We start from the raw sequence: 20,642 nt of genomic DNA, 5'->3' as shown, positions 1-20,642 counted from the left end.
AGGTTGGAAGAGCGACACAATTGTGAAGAAACGCGAAGAAAACGGCGACGCACTAATAAGCCACCTCTCATTTGTTGGCCAAAGCTCACCAGGGAGACTTCAATATCTTCAGAAAACTGAACTGCTGAGGAGATCGAGGGAACGCTTTTCTTCGATTCTGTGCGTTCCTGTGCTCCATACCCGAAGTGGGGAGTTTGTGCGTGTTTCTGTCCGTGTGTTGCTGTTGTTCGATCCGCCGAGATCCGCACATTTCGTACCGCGGGGTGTCGCAAGTGATCGAGAAGAATTTTCTCTCTCGCGGTTCGCTTGGGTTTCGCGACCGCGCACAAGACAAGAAGGTACGTCCGTTCGGAACGATCGGTTCAGATGATCTAGTGAAGTCAACCGGGACGGTGTTGTCTGTCCTGCGAAGCAGCTTCAGCAGTGTTGTATCGTGCGGTACATTCCCCATCGCCATCGCCATCGCCAGAAAGTGCCATAGTGATCGTTAAGCGCAACAGCAGCTAGTGAAGTGAGATTCAATTTTCGGTGGATTCATCACATCGCCCCAGCGCGAATCCGTGTGCTGTGCTGCAGGAAGTGATCGTCCAGCGGAGTGCAATTATCGAAAAGCTCATTAGAAGCTCGTTACGCGACGGACACATTGTGCCGAGAGACAATACACAGGCGGCGACAGATCGTTACGGCAGCTTGACACTTCGACGCACTTTCGGAGCGCAGGGGCCCAGGCAGCGAAGAAGAAGGTGAATTTTCCGCACTTTCCATTTCTACACCCCATATATATCCGCGAGGTTCCGCGATTGCTATCGAATGCTTCCTTGCTTGTTTTGTTGCACATAAATTCCGCGTTGCGCCATGACACCAGCGGGTAGCAAATGCAAAACGCACCCTACCTAATTAGCTAACACCGTGTCCCATTCTCCTTCCCATCCCTGTTGTTAGCATATTTTGCGCTTTTGTCTGTTTCGTTATTTGCTATTGGACGCTAAATTATGAATATTCCGAATCATTCCGGGGCCATGTCTGTCGGCAACGCACACCTCCGGCCTTAAAAAGTAAACCAACCCGCAGGCAAACGAAAACATGACTTGGAAAATGCAAACAACACCAAACAATCTGCTAGAGGAATTTTCCCTTTCGAACAGCAAATATAAACTCAAGACTCATTTTCAGCAGACCTGCGACCCCTTTCTTTCGCCCTTTTCACTCCTTCGCCGTGCGCTTGCTTTGATCGACTTCCTTTCATGCATTTAATTGTGTGTCGCTACGGTGTCTTGGGATGCCTCGGGAGGTTTTGGGGTCGAAGCGGCAAATGAAAGAGGGTTTGGCCCCCGCTGCCATGCCCCCGCCCAAAAAAAAACATCCTCCCACATAAAAGAAGCGGAAAAGCGGTTTGAAAAAGCAATGATGGAGCACCTTTTCATGCCTCCGGAACGCATTGAACGTTTGCTGTGTGAAGCTGCATAATGAAGAGGAACCCGAAAAGCGGGAAGGAACTTTATAAGGCGGGTTTTGTGTGACTGTGCAGTACATCGCTTATCAGCTGCGATCTTCACCGTTTGCTATCTTCGCTGGAAAGACAATCGAAAGTAAAAAAAAACCCTTTTCCTTTACTCCCCTGTACCACACACCGGGAAAGCACGGTCAAAAACAAAAATGGAGAGAAAGAAAAGGTTAGCTTAACTGGTGGAAATAAGATTCCCGTTGGTTAAAAGGTTAAAAGGAAAAACAACAACCGGATGTGTACGTGTGTTTGTGTGATATGTACGTGTGCAACAGCAAATGTTGGAATTTTTAACCAAATCGGAAGCACCCACCCACCCCCTCTGTTTCCATTTCGGGCAGGGAAATTGATGCAATTTCCAGACTCACCCCCAAACGGGGGTGGAAAAGCTCAAAATTATAACACATTGAATCAAGCACATCACCACCAGATTAGTGATTTGCTTCGCTTGGGAATGTTGTTTTTTGGAGGAACCACCCCACATCATAATAGGAGTGGGTTGGTTGGTGGGGTTCGTCGTTTGCTGTGGGGCTGTGGGGTAGTTTTGTCTGCCACCCCGACGACCACAGGGAGGTCATACCGACACGGGAGCGTATCGTGACGCGAGCTAATCGTGGGAGTACCCCGAGATCCGCTACTTTCCGTTTCATTTCCTTTTCCCACACGATGGGGGATGGAAAAGTCATGCCTTAATCTTGGCGACTTCCAACGACTTCACCGCGGGCATCACCCGGACCGAACGGGGGTTTGTATTTGCATTTTTAAAACATTTTTCATCGTGCACCACACCGGGCCCAGGCCGGGCGCTATGATTGGGATGATTTAGCATTAGACCGAATCGCTTTGCTGGATGGATGATGCTCTCGGACGGTGGCGAGACGTGCTGATTATGGGGCTTTGTTTATGAATTCCGCGATTCCGCCGTACCTCATCGTCTAAGACCCGCTGTCCGTTCCCTCCTTGAGGCATTGTGGAAAGGGAGTGAGGGAGAAAAAGGGGGGACATATTTTTGTTTTGCGAAATCGTGCCCACAAAAGCAAGCAGAAGGAGGGCAGACGGTACAGATGGTACTAAACCGAAACACCCCGTTCGGCACATTTGATTTGACCTCTCTAAATAGCAAATAATAAGCTGCTGCTTAGGTAATCGCTTGGTACTGGCTTGGTAATGCTAATTTTCTAACGCAAAGCCTCCCTCCAGCGGCTCGCCCCGTAGCCCACCGATTGCATTTTTGGAAGAAGACACCCCAAACCGACTCGGTCGGTCAACATCATAAAGTTAAAGGGGGGTCGGAAAAGCATAATACTCGCGGTGAGGCTGCTCGAATTTATAGTGCGCTGCAAAGCGAGAGAGAGAGTCCCTGGGGGCGAGCTGTTGTTGTGATTGTTTCATAAGTCTCGGTTGGGAATCCCTTTACATTCCACCTCCTCTCAGCCACCTTTATCTTCCATCGAAACAGCTACGCTAATGATTGAAGGATGATTATCATGAAGCTGAAGGGCTCGCTTATCAACAGCGTTGGTTGGTGCCTTGCGAAACCGAGTGTCTCGTGGTAATTGAATCGAGTTACAGTTTGCTCGGAAAATGAAAGAATAACTTAAGACAAGCGGACCGAGGGAAAACGACCACCCTAAAATGCGATTTGCAGCGGGGAGGCGTAAACACAAAAGCGATCTACACCACCCGCACACCGTGCGTCCCTTGATACGCCTGCAAGGGCTTGATAACGTGGCGAAGAAGCAGACAGGGCGTCGGTGGGCAGTTTGTTCAGTTGTTGACAAGTTGAAATAAACCGTCCACTTTTCCCTGAGCACTTCAATCTGTTTATCATAAACTCAATCCAACTTCTTCGTACGACACACTCTAATGTAATTGGAGTTTAAACTCCTCCAGCCTGAAAAGTCCTCACACGGCTCTCGCCGCCAAGCCTTTCGGCTTCTCGCTAGAGTGAAGTTATTATTTTATCATAAAAAGTATTTACTGTCCATTTTATGCTGAACTCTATGGCACATCATCATCGATGCCATCATCATCATCATCACCGTCACCATCGCTGTCGAGGAGAAGACACTTGAAAGTGACAGAAAATATCAACCCCAAGCACCAAGCACACACATCTTCCTCCCAATCGAATGCCGTTGTCGTATGAAACTTGCATTTGCTTAACATTTCAACTTTGCCGATAAAACTTTTCCAACCGTATTGTGTTTGTCCCATCCACCCAGCACACAACACAAAAGTGTCGAAGCGTAAAACTTGGCTTCAGGAAACTTTAGCCCACCAAGCCGGGCACTGCTCGTTTGGGGGTTCTTCCACTTGATGGGCGATACCTGGCGAAAGAATACAGCATAAGGGACGCTGTGCTGGCTTAATTATGGACTGGTGAAGGACGATTCCACTGGGAGGCTGACACGAACGCAACGGAAGAGCAATTAGTGTAGTTCAGTTCTTTTTAGTGCCATTCCAGAAACAATATCGCACCCTATGATTTACTCATTATCTCGCATCGGTTGAATGTCGCCGCTAATGATTTTGCCATACACTTTATTCAATATTCTGGATAAGGAATCCAACCCAGTCACCCGATAGTCCTGAAAGTTGAAACAAAGGAATAATCGTTGGTGTTTTTCGTCTTTCCACTTACGTAACCTAATTATGAGCTTCCAATGAATGGTGGATCCGCTGAGGGACTACTGAAATATCGCCGGGAAGGTACGAAAGCAACACGATCACAATCCGTAACAAATTATCACAATAATTGCGAACAAACGATTTCGCATTACGCAATATGATACATGATGTGCTATGCTTTTGTTTACTCGTTGTTTTTTTTATTAAATTCTTCCCATTTGATCCATCCGAGCGAGCGGTAATCGAACACCCTTCCCCGTACGAGCGGAAATAAATTGCAACAAAGTGTTCTGGATCGCGATGGAAGCAGTCATTTGATAAATTGCTCCAACCGTATCGATGACGCTGCCAAATTGAATGTTCCGCGGGTATACCGAGGTGCAAGATAAATCATCACCACCGTGATATTAATCGCCATTCTGTTTTTGAGACACGAAAAAGGATGGAACAGATGGGAAGAGTGGGGGATTTTCCAAGGGACTAGACACGTGCAATAATTGAGTTGTGTGTGAGGTACACGAATTTATAATACGGAACGATATTAACGAGACTCGACTCGAGATACAATCACAATCGTTCAATCAAAGCACCAGCTCAAGTTGAAATAGAGGTTAAATTATTGAGGAACAAAACAAAGAGAATCTTCTAGAAGCATTCTGTAATAGTGTTAGCTATTGAAGGGTATTCCTCCATTGCTTTGAGTCGATTCCGGATATGAAGAGTTAGCTCTTTGTCCTATTTAAACACTTCCTAATCGAACTCTTGCTTTCTTCCTGCATTAATCCAACACACAGTTTAACGAAAGCGATAGAAAAGCTTTCGCTTCAGTTTGCATAAATTTACATAAGTTTCTATTTCAACTTCGAACCAAAAAAAAAAAACAAACACTCAACAAGCAAATCGCCATTTCAGATAGACTCAGAATATGAGAGAAACGCGACTGAAAGTGAAACGACCCCGATTAGATCCTGACAGGGATGTCAATAAACATGCAAAGTTGGAGTGATTCGATTCTTGTGGCTCTCAATTTACGAGTGAAACTGTCAGTCCCAAAATCACCTCCGCGGATGAGTTTCGGTCCCCACTTGGGGGTGTGCTTTTATCTCGATGCATTTCTAGTTAGTTGTCTTAGAAAGGCGGTTGGAAAACACCACCCCGCAAGTGTCCAGAGCTTCGTTTGTTTACGCCCGCTTCTAGGTCATCGGGGTTCTCCGCGCGTCTAGTAATCCCGGTTTCGGGTGCCCGTTCCTCGTCAGCTGTCATGACATCGTGGCGTCAAAAAGGGGTGTCTAAAATAAATGTACAGTTAGTCCCGGACATCCCCAATCACCCGGCTTGACCGCGTTTGGTAGATGACTGCTTACTGCTTCATGCTAAATAAACACCAAACACACGGGGCCGGGTTCGTTTTGCAGGGCACGCGCGTGAACAGAATGCGAAAGCTGCGAAGAAAACGGGACAGAGAAAAAGGCTCCGCGAACGATGACCCCCGACGGGTACACAAGTGCGGGATGCGTGTTTGCGTACGTTTTATGGAAGTCACGAGGAAGTGACATTAAAAAATGACCACCCCAAACCAGGGATCCATCCCTGCGGGGAGATTGAAATGGGTTAAAGTGGGTTAGATTTCGGATAAAAGTTTAAGTGACGTTGCCGTTGGGGTTCGTCTAATACGGAGCTGAATCTGACAGAAGCGATCCCCAAATCCCGAGATCCGATTTACGTTGGGTATGATCCGGCCCAACTAAAAGCTGGAAGAGATTAATTGACGTAGGGTTTTTAATAACGTATCACGCAAAGGTTTGGCATTGGCCGTTGCTTCACTGCAATGTGACAGACAACATCCCAGATAGCAATCAAACACGGTCATATCGCGGTGTCTCACCCTCACTGAGTCTCCGTGTGCCTCTCCTTTTACCATAATGGATGCACAGCGTTCACCTTCCGATCATGGTCGAGGACGGATCGAATGCATCCCTCCGTAACCCTTGGCTCATTAGCTCAACCTTGAACTTGGAAAGCTCTCAACTCCAACGGTGACGCGACATCGGTTGCTCACGCTGGCAATGGGCTGCAAACGGGCAACACCATAGCAACCGGTTCCGCCCGGTGTGCTGAAGCGGATACGGCGAGACAACGCCACATTTGTGAGCCGGTTTATCGATGGCGTTGGCCGAACCGAACGCACACCATACCAAACCGGTTGTGGCACGGCAAATCCGCCAACAAACAAAAACCCATCCCCCATCGAAGCAATGGCAGTAAGGCGAAAAAGCATCCTCAATGGCGTGAAGTCCACCGGGCCGTAACAGAAGTGCGATTGATAATCATCGGCACAGATAATGAAGCAACACATCGCGCTCGTCCACTTCAGTGTCATCTTTGTCGGAGCACAATTTCCGGATGTCGTTGATGAGGAAATTCGTGCGCATCTCCGTAGAGTCCACCGTGGAGGGGTGTGTAGATGGGAAAATCAAGGACACCATCACATGACCGCGGAAACAAACGCCGGAAATCGGAACCAATCTCGCGCCGTTGCGGGACCGAGCATATCCGTCGTTGGGTTTTCATTTCTGCCGACGGTGCACAATGCACTGGGCGGAAAATATGGCGAAGGGTTCATTGTGCCAGCAGGATATCAGCGGACAGAGAGAATGCTCCCAACGGGGTGACACTCGTCATACTTATCGTGCCGTTGCTCCCCGGGCAGCGAATGGGGAATCACACTACCAGACACACATACGAAAATGGCTGCAGGACCCCCCAGTAGGAATAATCGATTCAACGACAACGAACGATTTGTTTGTGCCGATTTTAAGCCACACATTGATTGGGAATTTGTGGTTAGTGATTGTGGAATTTAAGCTGCACCTGATTGCATCGCTTAATTGCATCCGTTTGTTTGCCTTTTTTTCAAACTCTACTGCAATGATTCGAGCTTACGGTGCGGCGGTTTAGCCATTTGAATTGGAAATACAGTTCAATGGTTGGAGATATGCAAATGAAGGATAAATAACAAATATTAATGCACTCTACAGAATATAAACCTCGCATTTGTATTCAACTTCCAGTAAGTTTGCATAGGACTTTTCTCAAAAGTCTCAAAAAAAAGTACTAAATTCAAATTGACAGTTTGATGCGTTACGACGAGTTACGTCAGTTTCGTTAAGTATCCAATCGTTAATTATAGATACGAGAATTTTCTTTCCCGGTGTGCCATCAAAAGTTCTTCCAAAGACAGATAATTCCTCTTAAAAGGAACCACGAAGGCAGAAGTCAGGCAGAAGTTTCAGAACCAGTTGTGTGGGTAATAATCCAAAAAGCCCACCGCCGGAATGGCTTTTGCCAAATGTCAATTAAACTGCATTCACATCCTCACCAATAAACCGGTTACCGGTGCTGCCCAAATACCAAAATTGTTTCTTTCGACACAGAATCTTAATCGCCTTACTTACCTGTTGGACGGTTCTTGCCTTATGAGCATAAAGCTAATCACCTTTTGCCAATTCGCAAAAAGGCGCTGTTCGGTGCGTGGCTGCCCAGTCATTTGAGGCACACGGTTACGTAAGCTTCTCACGTGCGTGGAGATGGCGTTTTCTTTCCTCCATTGTTCGGCCATGCGTACCGTATGTGTCGAGAAGTCATCGCAGTTGCACAGGTCGGCGATCGGCTGACCTGCCCGGGGAGTTGAACGATCTTTTGTGGCGTCCGATGTTTTCGAACCCGGCCCCACCCCAGTCACCAGCGGCATGTTTAATCAAGCGATGCGATAGATGATGGTGGATTTGTGGCGCAGCTCGTTTACTTTGGCTCGGTGTAGTTTTCCTACCACGAATACCGCTGCGAGGAAAAAGGGCTGTAAAATTAATCTCATTGTAATTCTCGCAGGAATTTGCCTTCGTTTGGCTTTCCTTTCTCAGCGTTTCCCTCAGTTCTGGGCGTATATGCGGATGGTTTTGATTTGCGTGTTACAATCCGAAAGGAAATAAATTGTAAAGTAAACGAATTTTCTTCCTAGACATCCAACGAACTCCCAGAAGGGATACGCTTCGGTCGTGCTTACTTTATCGTTCGTATCGTATTTTTATAGATAATTCTGCTATCGCTCTATTTGCACCATCCGCTGGCGCTATCGCCCAGACAAAGAAAGCATCAAAGAAAGCTTCTTTGTACACAAAACACAAAGATGGCCATCTTAACCCACAACCTCACCGCTGTCTTTTCTGTGACGCCTGTGAACATGATTTTTCGTTTTACGAAACCACTGCATCCGGCGGAACCACCATCCTGCCCGGAAGGATTCGTCCACCCGTTTCGATACTTTCGCTCGAGTGCCGTCTTTAGTTGGGACGTGAGCAGTGACGGACAAACTCGCTACCGTTGTCAGTGTACCTCCCAAATGCCCACCGGCCAAAGATAACCCTGAATCATTGCTAGACGTTTAGTTTCTACCGCGACGGGACAGGACACGGGATGCTTTCCACTTTTATTGTGTGGGGAAAAACTTTACCACCGGCCATCACAAACTACAGAGCGCAACATAAATCTTTGCAAATGCTTCCTGGGTGGGAGGAGATGGGATGGTGAAGGTAGTTTCCACCGACAGGAGTTTCTTTTCCACGCTCGTTCATTAATATTCGACTGGAATCTGGGAAAGTGTTTTATTCTTTACGTGCGTCTGTCAGCGCACACGGTGTAGCACAGCACGAGGAGGAAAAGATTTCCCTTCTTTGGAAGCTAGTTTCTTTAAATTGGAAGAATTTTCATCGCACCGATAGAGAGCTGAACGTTCATTGATAAATCGGGTTGAGAAGCAGGTTTTGATGCGTTAGAAAGCTTTTTAAATTAACAATGAGTTTCACTAAATTCTGTTACACGAACGAACCTTTATTAGTAGTTTCGTTAAGTTTGTTAGTAACGCGTTATGGTGTGTTACATATCGACTTATGAGAATATCGTCAATATATCCATAAATTATGCCTTAAACAGGCTTATTTTTTTTAATTTAACACAATCAACTTTGTTATATTATTGTTGTGTTATTGTTTAAGTTAATTTGATTTGTTAACTAACTTTGTATAAGTGAAACAATTAAGTCAAATAGGTTTAAGTTGAGTATCCGTTAAAACAATCTTCGATTCTTTTTTAAATTTTATGAAAAAGGGTAGATTTACACAAGTTTTCGTTTATTTTAGTTTTTAAATCGTTGTAGTTAAATAAAGTGCTTTTCGTCGCCATAATCTTCCATCTCGTTATCTTACACTCGTTACTTTGTAACACAGATTTACCGCAAGCGGAAGTTAGAATTAGCTTTACATCCCCACCGCCTTTAACCGTTTCCTTCTGGATGTTGTGGTTTTCCTTTCGACTGTAGAATGGATTTAAAGTCCCTCGGTGCTGCATTCACTGCAGCAACTGAAAAAGACACAAAATGAGTAGAAAAAAACAACACTCTCGTTGCGGTGTCCGTGTCGGAAATTGATTTCATTTTTCCAACCCAATACCCAATCTCGCCCCTATAAAGCCCTCCAGGGCAACGCTTCGCTCGGGTTTCAGAAAGTTTCACCGCAAAATCTTTAACATTGCATTCTTTGCCATGTCAGACACACCAACCCTGCACGAACCCTTGCCTTCTATCTGGGCCCATAACAGTACGCCAACAAGTGTCGACCCGGCGTGAACCTGGCGTGTTGGTAAGAAAGATTTCCTTGACAGACTAAGCAGCATATTTTTTGCGTCCGGTCCCGGCGACACCGTAAGAGACATTCTGGTTCTGGTGTAAATACAGCCATTGGAGCCTCCATAAGCTTCGAAGCTTTATTTCTACCCATTCTACACGGCGCAATCTTTTCTGCGTCACACTAAACGCTGTTTGAAACGATTTTTCTTCCCTTACACGGTGCGGCTTTCGAGCATCTTCCATTTTTTTCTGGTGAGGTCTGAAAAATTCATCGACCGTACTAAATGGTGCATCAATATGCTCGCAAATATATGGTTTTATGCGAACAAGCACAAGGTTTGTACGCGCGCTGTACATAATTTGCAATTTATTTGAGGTTGGTGTGTTCCAACCCGTTTTTGGAAAACATGTGGCTGGTGCCCGAAAAGGTTTGCTCAAAGCGATCTTCTTCATACGTGCACCCCATGACAGTGCTGGCCTTTACCATTTTACCCGTCAATGGAGACTTAATCGTACCGTACCGGCCATATTGAGCTTACCCTGAGCGGTGTAACACAACAGCTGGAGTAACACGCGTGCGTGTCACAACCTGCCCTCGACGTCAATCACTGGGTGGCAGCGTCGTTGGATGGACGAGACACGATCCTCGTTCGATTTGTACGGGAAAATTTAATCCCTCCATTTACACCCCGCGTACGCTGAAGATGCGACTTATCTAGTGGATTTTCTTACCGCTTCCGGCGTACCCAGTACAGCAGCGGAAGCGGTAATGCAATTTTCACCATCAATCGTCTTAATGAACGGTTTTGCCGGATTTTCTGACACCGTGCCGGTAGCATCAGCAGCAGTTGCAGCTCAATTACCGCCAACGGTTGTACACCCGTTTCGATCGGTTCCATGCTGCCTGGAGGTGCACAGTAATCAGGTAACCGATCCGACCCTACTTTTATGTTTTTCGCCCGCGTCCGGGCGAAATGGTTCAAGTTAAGCCGTAAAATGAAATTACACCCAAAGTAATTAATGTTGGAACGTTTTCGGTAGTGTGCGCAATGGAAGGGAGAACATTATTATCCTTGTCGCTTCATTTACTTGCTGTGGTGTGTTATCGATAGCCTGTTTACTTGATTTAATTGGGGAAGAATTTGATAAGAGGAGCTTGCGACCTAAAAATATTACGTATTTTAAACTTCATTTGGAGTATCTCAACTTTCTAGGAAATATTCACGTTTGATTAGCATTTTCTTAGGCCTCTTAAGCTTTTTTGTTAGTAGACATTTGTTTGCGATAAGACATTATTACGACAAAAAGCAAACAAGGCTCCCTTTCACACATAATCGCAACGTTCTATGGAGTCCATCTGTTGATTACGTAGCTCTCCGGTAGCGAATGTACGTCGACCAATTTCCTTTCAGACAATAATCAACTCTCGTTGTCTAACGATTTATCCAATCCGATTAAAAAGACATCCACCCAAGAAGCAGTGCCGTAACAGCATCTCCCTATCAGCCCGAATCGATCTACCGAATTGTTCGTGCCGCGGGGCAACGATTTTCCCAAAAGAATGCATTTGCATTTGATTTACGGTACATCGACAGTGTTCCGCTCATTCATTCCCATCCCGGCAAGATAGCAGAAGTCAATGCTCAGTGAACGCCTTCCCAGTTCCGTGCATTTTCCGTTGATCGTTTTTTTTTTATTATTAGACTCACGAAATTCACAGTCCCACAACACGCGCCCTCCCGTCGGAGTCTCTCAGCCGCTGCTGTAATGTTGTAACCTTTGATTACACAAAACCTTACCAACGCAGGGTGTGTCGTGAAGCAGAAGAGATGCAAGGAGGAAGACGACCCTGGGCCAGACAAATCATCCGACCCGTCGGCTTTGAGCCACTTTGGAGCCAAACTGAAACTGGCAATTTTATCAAATCTTTCAATTACCCTTCGATGCACCACGGTTACATACGGTCTGGGTCGGACGAAATGAAGAACGCTCTCCTCCCCTTTCAGAGGCCTACACGGCCGTGATGTGTTAGAGAAGGCAGACAATGACCACGCGGAGCTCCGTGTTTTGGGTGTTTTTGTGTTGCATTTTTATTGTTGTTCCGATGCAACTTACTTAATTCTCGTTAGCAGTCATGTTTCTGCATTAGCGCTGTTATTTTTCGTGCAGATCCAATTTATTTCTTCCGGCAGCCAGAGTCTTCCTCCCATCCGCCGAATTCGAACGATGCACGCTGATGTTTGCTGTTGCGCGAAGCCACTCGATACGGCCTAGAGCTCGCCTAGTCGTCAGCATTTCCCGGGGATGTAGCCGAGGTTTGCTTGTTATTGCTACCGTCCTTTTGTTCGATGCTGCTCGCATTGCAAATTGAATCGATTTCCACATCGCACCGTTCGTTACGCCGGATACGGGTTTCAGAATATAGTCGAGCTTTTAGCTCGGAAAGTATGACGAGATTGATCGATGCTGCTCGGAAACGGAACATCAACGCAAACGCTCATCTTCTCGCAGGTCGTAGGCTTTACGGCGGGATGAAAATTTCCCTCCCTGGCCCTCGCTCGGACCTCAGCGGTTCCGACCGCAGTGTGTGTGTGTGTTACTTCACCGAAACAAACAACACGAACCTACGCCATTACAACGATATCCGTAGCAACAAGCAGAAAAAACCCGACGAAAACAATAAACGTTTGTTTCAAACATGCCCGTGCAGTTGTAAAGCACGGCGAGATTGTCTTCGTCGTACACTAATTGGGTACAAATGCACGAACAGTTAAACAGGATCTTGTTATTCTTCGGTGCGTGATAATTAAAACAAGCGAATCTCGTTAAATGTTTACATGGTTTAGAACCAATTCGGCGTCTATTAATCCCCCGAGCGTCTTTTATCTTAATGCTTGATTCTAATACGAACGGGCGGTCTATTTTCCTGGAGATCCCACCAGTAATGTTCAACAAATTGAGCGTTTAAGCAAAGTAGCCTACAATTTACATTGTTATTTAAATAGCCGTAAGTTGTTTGGAGAAGAACTCATAAGAAGAAGCAAGCGAGGTTTTTGCTATTTTTATTTTGTGGTTAGTTATACCAAGGACGTTGCTATTCGAAATCGCCAACAGATTGAGTTGATCAACCAAAAAACGATTGAACTTTATAAGGACTTCTTGATATAAACTGTACATTTTTAAAAATTTTAATCCTTTCACATATTACGAGTAACACACTTCCATAACTCCTCGCAATCGAAGAATATCATTGTGACAGCCAGCAATGATCCAAATATCAAAGCTTGCTTAGGTCTAATTTTGTCAGATTCGAGCAACAAGTCTTTTGTCTCCACGAAGACTTCAAGACGCAAAGAATTGTTTCCATACTGTATGGACATTATTTTTCCCCAACAATTCAATTACGACTCTCGCGCTTCGGTACCATTTGCCAAACAACATCACACATCTCGGGTCGCCATTCACTCACCCGGCATACAAGGTACTCCACACATTTCCGTGATGCAATGTACGTCACTCGGCAAGCTTTCGTGATGCCGCACTGGTGCTGGTAATGCTCTTCACGCTGCATCAGCAATAACAAGAAAGAAAAAAACGGCTCGCTCGCTCGATCGATTTGGCCTTGCTCCGATTATTATTTACCACTTACCGTGATCGAAGAAGTTCACCATTCGAAAGCCTGCCTGTAACCGTCCACATAACCGGAACATTTCACGTTGGTCATTTTTGCAGCAAACCGAACCGAACGGATCGAAACAAAAGCGCACCTTGACATTACGTCAGTGGTGTCGGTAGCGGCACAACCGGTGACAGGATGTCGTCCTGTGCGTGTCCTATGACGAGCCCCGTCGGGGCAACGCTTGCGGCACTGTGCGGCGGTACGCAGTACATGCTGTTTATGGGACTGCTGGAGGTGTTCATAAGGTCACAGTGCGATCTGGAGGATCCTTGCGGACGTACCAAGGTAAGCGCTACTGGCAACATTCCATCCATTGATTCCTACCGGTGAAAGGATCCGAACCGGTTTTGGGAGGTTTTATCGTTTCTTCTCTTCCCGACCCACAGGCGAAATCATCCCGAAATGTGGACTACGAGTATGACTTCATCGTTGTCGGTGGCGGATCGGGCGGTTCGGTAATCGCGTCGCGGCTGTCGGAGATCAAGAACTGGAAGGTACTCCTCATCGAAGCAGGTTAGTTCTTGGGCAATCTGGCAAGAAGCTGTGAAGCGAAAGAGAATGTGTCCTCGCGTCTCGGTTGGTTGACCTCCGACGGTCCTCGGGGAGGTTTGCACGCAGGAAAGAGCTCTTCTTAATAGCCTCGCTCCGAAACCAGTCTTGCAGTCATTTGCAGTACAATTCTCGAACAACAAAGCTCGGCCTGCGTGTATGTTTGTGCAATTCGTACTGTGGTGAGGTCCCCCGATAGAATGGAAGATTAAAATAAATGGTGCACAAACTTTCACGCGTGCTTAGTCCGGACCACTTCAGGTGGTGATGCTGCAGTCACGTTTTGTGAGGTGGATGTTGGTTTCGTTTGTTTGTTGGTCGTGGTTTTCGATTATTAGCAAATGGTACAAACGCTGACACATCGTCCCAACCTCACTGATGCTATCCGGGACCATCAAACAAGCCCTGCTGTGGTTACGGCAACCTTTTCGTACCCTTATGGCTGGTCATCGCCTTTCCTGTGGTGTGCGTATCCATACGGAGTTCCCGAGATGCGTTTGACACGACTCGTCAGTGCCTAATGTGTCGCGGATCGTTACGGAACGAACGCAACAGGTTCTGGAGAGATCTCTCCAACTCTGTGTGATGTGGGGATTTACAAAAAAACGGAGGGAAAATCCCAGTCGCGTCCTTCCACTGTCGAGATGTAAATCTCGCACACTGACCATGGCCTCGCACGAGTTTTTGGTACAGCGCAGGCAGAGCTTCCTCCCGTCGGCACTGGCATTTACCGCCACTGCCAATGTTTGCAATTCTCCCCGACATCTGGCGGCGGTGGTGGTGATGTTACAGCAGGGTCTGACATTTACTTTCATAAAATACCGTTCTCTTGGGACGATTTCCACTGCGGTGAGCATGTGTCGGCAGTTACTCGTTTTATTATACTTTTGTTGCTGCTGCTGCTGTTACTGTTACTGCACTGCCGTGTCCGTGTCCAGAAGCTCCGGATGATGATTGCCAAGTTGACTTTGGCCTTTTTGGGAGTGTTATTTTCGGGGGGTGCAAAACAACGAACAAAACCGTACGCCGGGATGACATTTACTGCTGCGAAAACTCGCATCGGTTTTGTCGGTGGGCAGAATGTTTGTATCGCTTCTACTGTCGGGGTCGTCTGGTTGGCCTTTTCGGGGTGTTTTTTGGGGTTGCTTTACATTTTTCCCTCTCAGACACTAAAAAAAAGCTTATTGCATGGGGACCATCGGTTACCGCCGGGGAACCCAGCACCATTTGTACCGCTGAATGACGGTCAAGGGGGCGATTTGTTAGTGCGGTCGGTGAAGTAGTTATTAACTTCAGAACCTGTATTGGCGAAAGCTGCTTCCAGAAGGATTATTACCATTCCGGGTAACCGGAATCCATTGGCGTGACATTTGCCTTCTTTCACAGCACAATTGTGCAGCTTTTCGGCTCATTTTCCAACACTTTTCCAATCGTATTCCTCACCGACCAAATTAACGTGCACGATCGTTTCATTACCACACAGAACTTCCAACGCTTTCCAGCGCTGATGGTGGCGATCATTACCCGCGTCACAGCTCATTTCACACGATTAGCAGCGTTTTTCTTTGCATCTTGCAATTATGCGTTCCTACAATTAACATCGATTCCGTGCGCACCGCTGACCTTGACCCAAAACGTGGCCAGTCACGTCCAGCACAACCGTCGTTCTATCGGAAACGATCGTCTTCTTCAGCGCAGCTCTTCTGCAAGTTCTGCCAACACGGCTCCGATTGGCTCCGTTGCATGAATAAAACACAAGCAATCCACCAGCCGCCATGCATTAGACGCCACAATGGCCACATTTGCCCTACCATCGGGCACGCCAAACAGAACCGCCAAGTGTGAGACCGTTCAAACGAACGCCGAAAAGACGCGAGATTCGCGAAACAACATTCCAGTCCGATGTGCGGCGTGCGGTTCACGAGGAAACAATCATCTCTTGCAGCATTGTGCCGCATTTTCGGTTCATCTGTACGCTCTGCGTCTCTCCTGCGCGCGCCCATTCGATTGACCCCTGGGTACATCCAAACATGTCCATGCGGCAATGGGCCGTAGCTGAACATTGTAAGCAGCAGCAGCAGCAGCAGCAGCAGTTGGTTGTTGCTCTTGTTGCAGAAATCTGAACACGGTCAACTTTGGTGCACCAACTCCCACTGGGAAGCGAGTCAAAAGGGTGGTACGACCGATCGGTTGGCTAATCGAATGGACCATCTCGGTGGGTCCCGTGATACCTCGGGGTGGGAGACGGTGCGGGCGTGAATAACCCTCCAAAGGGGTGGATCGAATCGGCAAGAGAATGCATCGAACGGAAATCGTTCCTCCCTTTCGCGAAGGTGGAGGGAGAATGGGAGTTTCACCCGAACTGAGAACTGGGTCGTTTATCGATGTTTTATTCGCTGCAATTAGCATCCCCATCGGTACGAAACATAGCGCCGCGAATTGCACAAGTATGATTTAGCGTTCAGAGCGTTTAACTATTCCAAAACGAACTTTCGGACATTCCAGTCCGGTTTGCCAAACCGAACAACACCGCCACTAATCGATCATCCATTGCGTGAGCTTTGCAGGGCTTTAAAGCTTGAAAAAAAGCCCCAAATAACACCCAATTGATGGCGGATTAATCTGTCACACTGCGGGGCGGGGAAGAAAAAGAGAAACATTTTCACTGTCAGCCACAGCAACAGCACGAACAAGAGCTGGAGTTGCTCGGTGACTTTGGACGAATGAACGCAAACACGTGTCAGCTTGAATGCTCACGAGCGTGTGCAACAATTTGCAGAATATTTGCAACAACAACCGCCACACCACCCCTCGAGTCCTTTGGGTGTAGGTAGGGAAAATCGTTCCAATAGATCCGCCATTCACTAGCACTATGTTCCAACAATTCTGCATACGGTTCGCTTTTATGTGCCATTTTGGTGCCTACGCCTGATAGCAGTGGGATGTACCGCACACAATTCAATTACATTTTCCCAAGTGCATCAATTTCCCTTGCAACCGTGTGTGTTTGTGGTTGTGTGATAAGCCGGGAAAGCTAGCGCTGTCGGACAATTCGCAATCGTTGGGGTTTTCCGCCCGCATATCAAATGTGGAGACACGTTTTGTTGTTCGATTCTTTTGTGTTTGCTGCTATCAAACACCCACCCCCAATGCAACTCACGCACACAGGCAAGCTCCATGAAAAGCTCCATAGAAAAGGTAGCAAAAAAACAGCTCGACATTTACGAACCACAACGAAACGTTGATTGACGGTTGTAATGAACCGATGGATGGAAGCTGTGATGCACAGCGGATCCCATTTTTTGTCTGGATGCGTTACATTAAAGTGTAGTTGTTCTAATGTTTATTTTAAATTTAGCCAACCGGTAGAGCCATTTTTTTTACATATTCCACAGCTTTGATTGCTTGGAAGCCTTGGGCATTGGCAAAGGGGTAACAAAGGGGCAAGGTTTTGAAATTAAAATCTTCTGCAATGTACGTCTAATGATTCGTCATTATCTTGGCCGCAGGTCTGCATGATAGTGCAACACCGATCGCACACGGCACCGGGTGGGGTAATAATCGTGAATAAATTCAATTAGCCACCCGCGCCCCACCGTAACCACTGGCGCTGGAAGCTGGCGGTGTCTGCGTGACGTATTTGGAAGTGTTGCCGTCCGTACTGCACTTGCGGCACTACGATTAAAGCGATGATCAGTGTTTGGCACGTTTGGCTCTACTTAAAAGTGGTCTATTATTGAACAGAAAAGTCAACGTGTGTATCCACAGAACTAATCTTTTAAGCTGATGGACTGGAACACTCTGCTAGAGGGGTTGTTTGGCAAATAGGACCAACAACCCAATTCACTGTATGGCCCTCCACCAGCAAACGGCGGCAAACGAGAAACCAAACTCCCTTTTTCAATGATGAATCGTCGACAAGATGCTATATACGTGCCACATGCTCAACCGGCAGCTCTCGGCCACCGGCTCGGGTGGGTGGGTGTGTGTTCACCACACATCGCAGATGGGATCATGCCAACTGGCAAACGCGTACCCAACCACGGCAGCACAATTGAAAAGCAAATCTTGCGGAAAATTCACCATCGATGCAAAAATCCCACCCGGCACTGGAGCACGTGGCGCGAAGAAAGGGCCCGCGGATAGCACAGGGTGTAGCTGAAGAAGCTTTTTGTACCGATTACTTCACCCTTCGGTTCGGTACGTTCGTTCAATCTTGCTACACACACACACACATACAAACACACATCAAATATTGTTTCTGTAAGTCTGCGAGTGCTTTGCAAGAGTCTGGGCCTGGAATCAATTGTTTTCCCTATCAGCCTAATCGTACCGTGTTTGCCGTGGCAGTCGTCTCGAAAGACGTCTAATTAGCGATATTTGCCAACCTCTTGGCGCACATTACCAACCGCTGGATGTGGTAATGGTGTTGTCTTTTCCCCTCACTCGTTTCTGCATCATCTCGCTGTCTCCCGCAGGACCGGACGAACCCACCGGCGCCCAGATTCCGTCCATGTTTCTGAACTATCTGGGAAGCGACATCGACTGGAAGTACAACACGGAACCGGAGCAGTACGGATGCCTTGGTTCGCCGGAACAGCGCTGCTACTGGCCGCGCGGCAAGGTGCTCGGCGGTACCTCGGTGCTGAACGGCATGATGTACATACGCGGTAACCCGCAGGACTACGACGACTGGGAAGCGATGGGCAACCCGGGCTGGAAGTGGAAGGAAGTGCTGCCGTACTTTATGAAGTCGGAGGACAATCTGCAGATCAACGAAGTCGACTCGAAGTACCATTCGACGGGCGGTATGCTTCCGGTGGGACGTTTCCCGTACAATCCACCGTTCTCGTACTCGGTGCTGAAGGGTGGAGAGCAGTTGGGCTATCAGGTGCAGGATCTGAACGGTGCCAACACGACCGGTTTCATGATAGCGCAGATGACCAACAAGAACGGCATTCGGTACAGTGCCGCACGTGCCTTCCTGCGTCCTGCTGTCAATCGGGCCAATCTGCATATTCTTCTGAACACCACCGTCACCAAGGTGTTGGTACATCCGACGTCCAAAACGGCGCACGGTGTCGAGATTGTCGATGAGGATGGCCACATGCGGAAGATTCTCGTCAAGAAGGAAGTGATCGTGAGCGGTGGTGCGGTCAACTCGCCTCAGATTCTGCTGCTGAGCGGTATCGGACCAAAGGAGCATCTGGAGAAGGTTGGAGTGCGACCGATCCATGATCTACCGGGAGTTGGTAAGAATTTGCACAACCACGTCGCGTATTTCATCAATTTCTTCCTGAACGATACGAATACGGCCCCACTGAACTGGGCCACCGCCATGGAGTACCTGCTGTTCCGTGACGGACTGATGTCCGGGACGGGTGTGTCGGCAGTGACGGCGAAGATCAGCTCCAAGTACGCGGAACGACCCGACGATCCTGATCTTCAGTTCTACTTCGGCGGCTTCCTGGCGGACTGTGCCAAAACCGGCCAGGTCGGTGAGCTGCTCAGTAACGATTCTCGTTCGGTGCAGATCTTCCCGGCCGTGCTGCATCCAAAGAGCCGCGGGCACATCGAGCTCAAGTCGAATGATCCGCTGGAGCATCCCAGGATTGTGGTGAACTATCTGAAGGAGGATCACGACGTGAAGGTGTTGGTTGAGGGTATCAAGTTTGCAGTGCGCCTCTCCGAAACGGATGCCCTGCAAGCGTACGGTATGGACCTGGACCGAACTGCCGTCAAAGCTTGCCAAGACAAGGAATTTGGATCGCAGGTAAGTGTGTTGCTCTGAATGGCATGTATTCGATGGTACTGATTTTGTCTCGTGTTCGTGGCAGGAATACTGGGAGTGTGCCGTTCGGCAGAATACCGGTGCCGAGAACCATCAGGCGGGTTCGTGCAAGATGGGCCCCACCAGCGACACGCAGGCAGTGGTCGATCACGAGCTCCGGGTGCACGGCGTGAGGAATCTGCGGGTCGTCGATGCATCCGTCATGCCGAAGGTGACCTCGGGCAACACGAACGCACCGATCATCATGATCGCCGAGAAGGGTGCCCACCTTATCCGCCGAGCGTGGGGCGCTCGCTAGAGAACTGATGCTTGCAGGACGGCTGCTCCTAGCATTTACGGAATGGGATAGATTCATTTATCACATAAGCTCCTCGTTTAGGCACAAGTTCGTCCCAGTTATTGCCAAGGTTCAGCAAGGAAATGTATGCGCGCACCCGAGGAAGTGTTCGATTCTTTCGAATGTATTATGCATCTTTCAGCAATCGTTTACGCTCCGTCTACCTCGAATGGCAAACGAACTTCTTCTTTCAAACCATCATTAGACTGCGAGGTTCTCGTGGTTCGAATAATCCAACAGCGACCAGTGCCTGTTTTCTATAGCTAAACAATCGGCATACATTTCCCTACCCTCTAGGCATGGCAAACCCGTCGCATGTCCCGCTCAAATTGTGTTAATGTAAAGTTAAATTATGAATATCAATAAAGAATAACTATGGTACAATCGATCGTTTCGTGCAATACGGTGAAGTGGAGAAGAGTCGTTCGAATCGCGTTTGGAGAAGTTTGGCCAAATTTATTACAATAATCT

At 47.7% G+C, this 20,642-nt stretch overlaps 1 protein-coding gene across 1 annotated transcript; it reads left to right on the top strand.

The window, feature by feature from the left end:
* The first annotated feature begins 398 nt into the window (after positions 1-398).
* Positions 399-20,559, top strand: LOC128299672 (glucose dehydrogenase [FAD, quinone]). Its single transcript, XM_053035694.1, has 5 exons — positions 399-743; positions 13,548-13,779; positions 13,881-14,007; positions 18,522-19,816; positions 19,881-20,559. The coding sequence occupies exons 2-5, from the start codon at positions 13,630-13,632 to the stop codon at positions 20,130-20,132; spliced, it is 1,824 nt and encodes a 607-aa protein (XP_052891654.1). The 5' UTR covers positions 399-743; positions 13,548-13,629; the 3' UTR covers positions 20,133-20,559.
* Positions 20,560-20,642: the final 83 nt, after the last annotated feature.

The sequence above is a fragment of the Anopheles moucheti genome, chromosome 2 (assembly GCF_943734755.1).
Source record: "Anopheles moucheti chromosome 2, idAnoMoucSN_F20_07, whole genome shotgun sequence".
Taxonomy (NCBI): domain Eukaryota; kingdom Metazoa; phylum Arthropoda; class Insecta; order Diptera; family Culicidae; genus Anopheles; species Anopheles moucheti.
The sequence above is the reverse complement of the archived record's forward strand: the minus strand, read 5'-3'. Positions and strand labels throughout refer to the sequence as shown.

What these genes read in the sequence shown, in the direction of transcription:
- LOC128299672 (XM_053035694.1), top strand. Translation starts at nt 13,630, where the DNA reads ATGTCGTCCTGTGCGTGTCCTATGACGAGCCCCGTCGGGGCAACGCTT. An exon ending in GGTACTCCTCATCGAAGCAG is followed by an intron (nt 14,008 to 18,521) that starts GTTAGTTCTTGG and finishes TGTCTCCCGCAG; the next exon opens with GACCGGACGAACCCACCGGC. An exon ending in ACAAGGAATTTGGATCGCAG is followed by an intron (nt 19,817 to 19,880) that starts GTAAGTGTGTTG and finishes TGTTCGTGGCAG; the next exon opens with GAATACTGGGAGTGTGCCGT.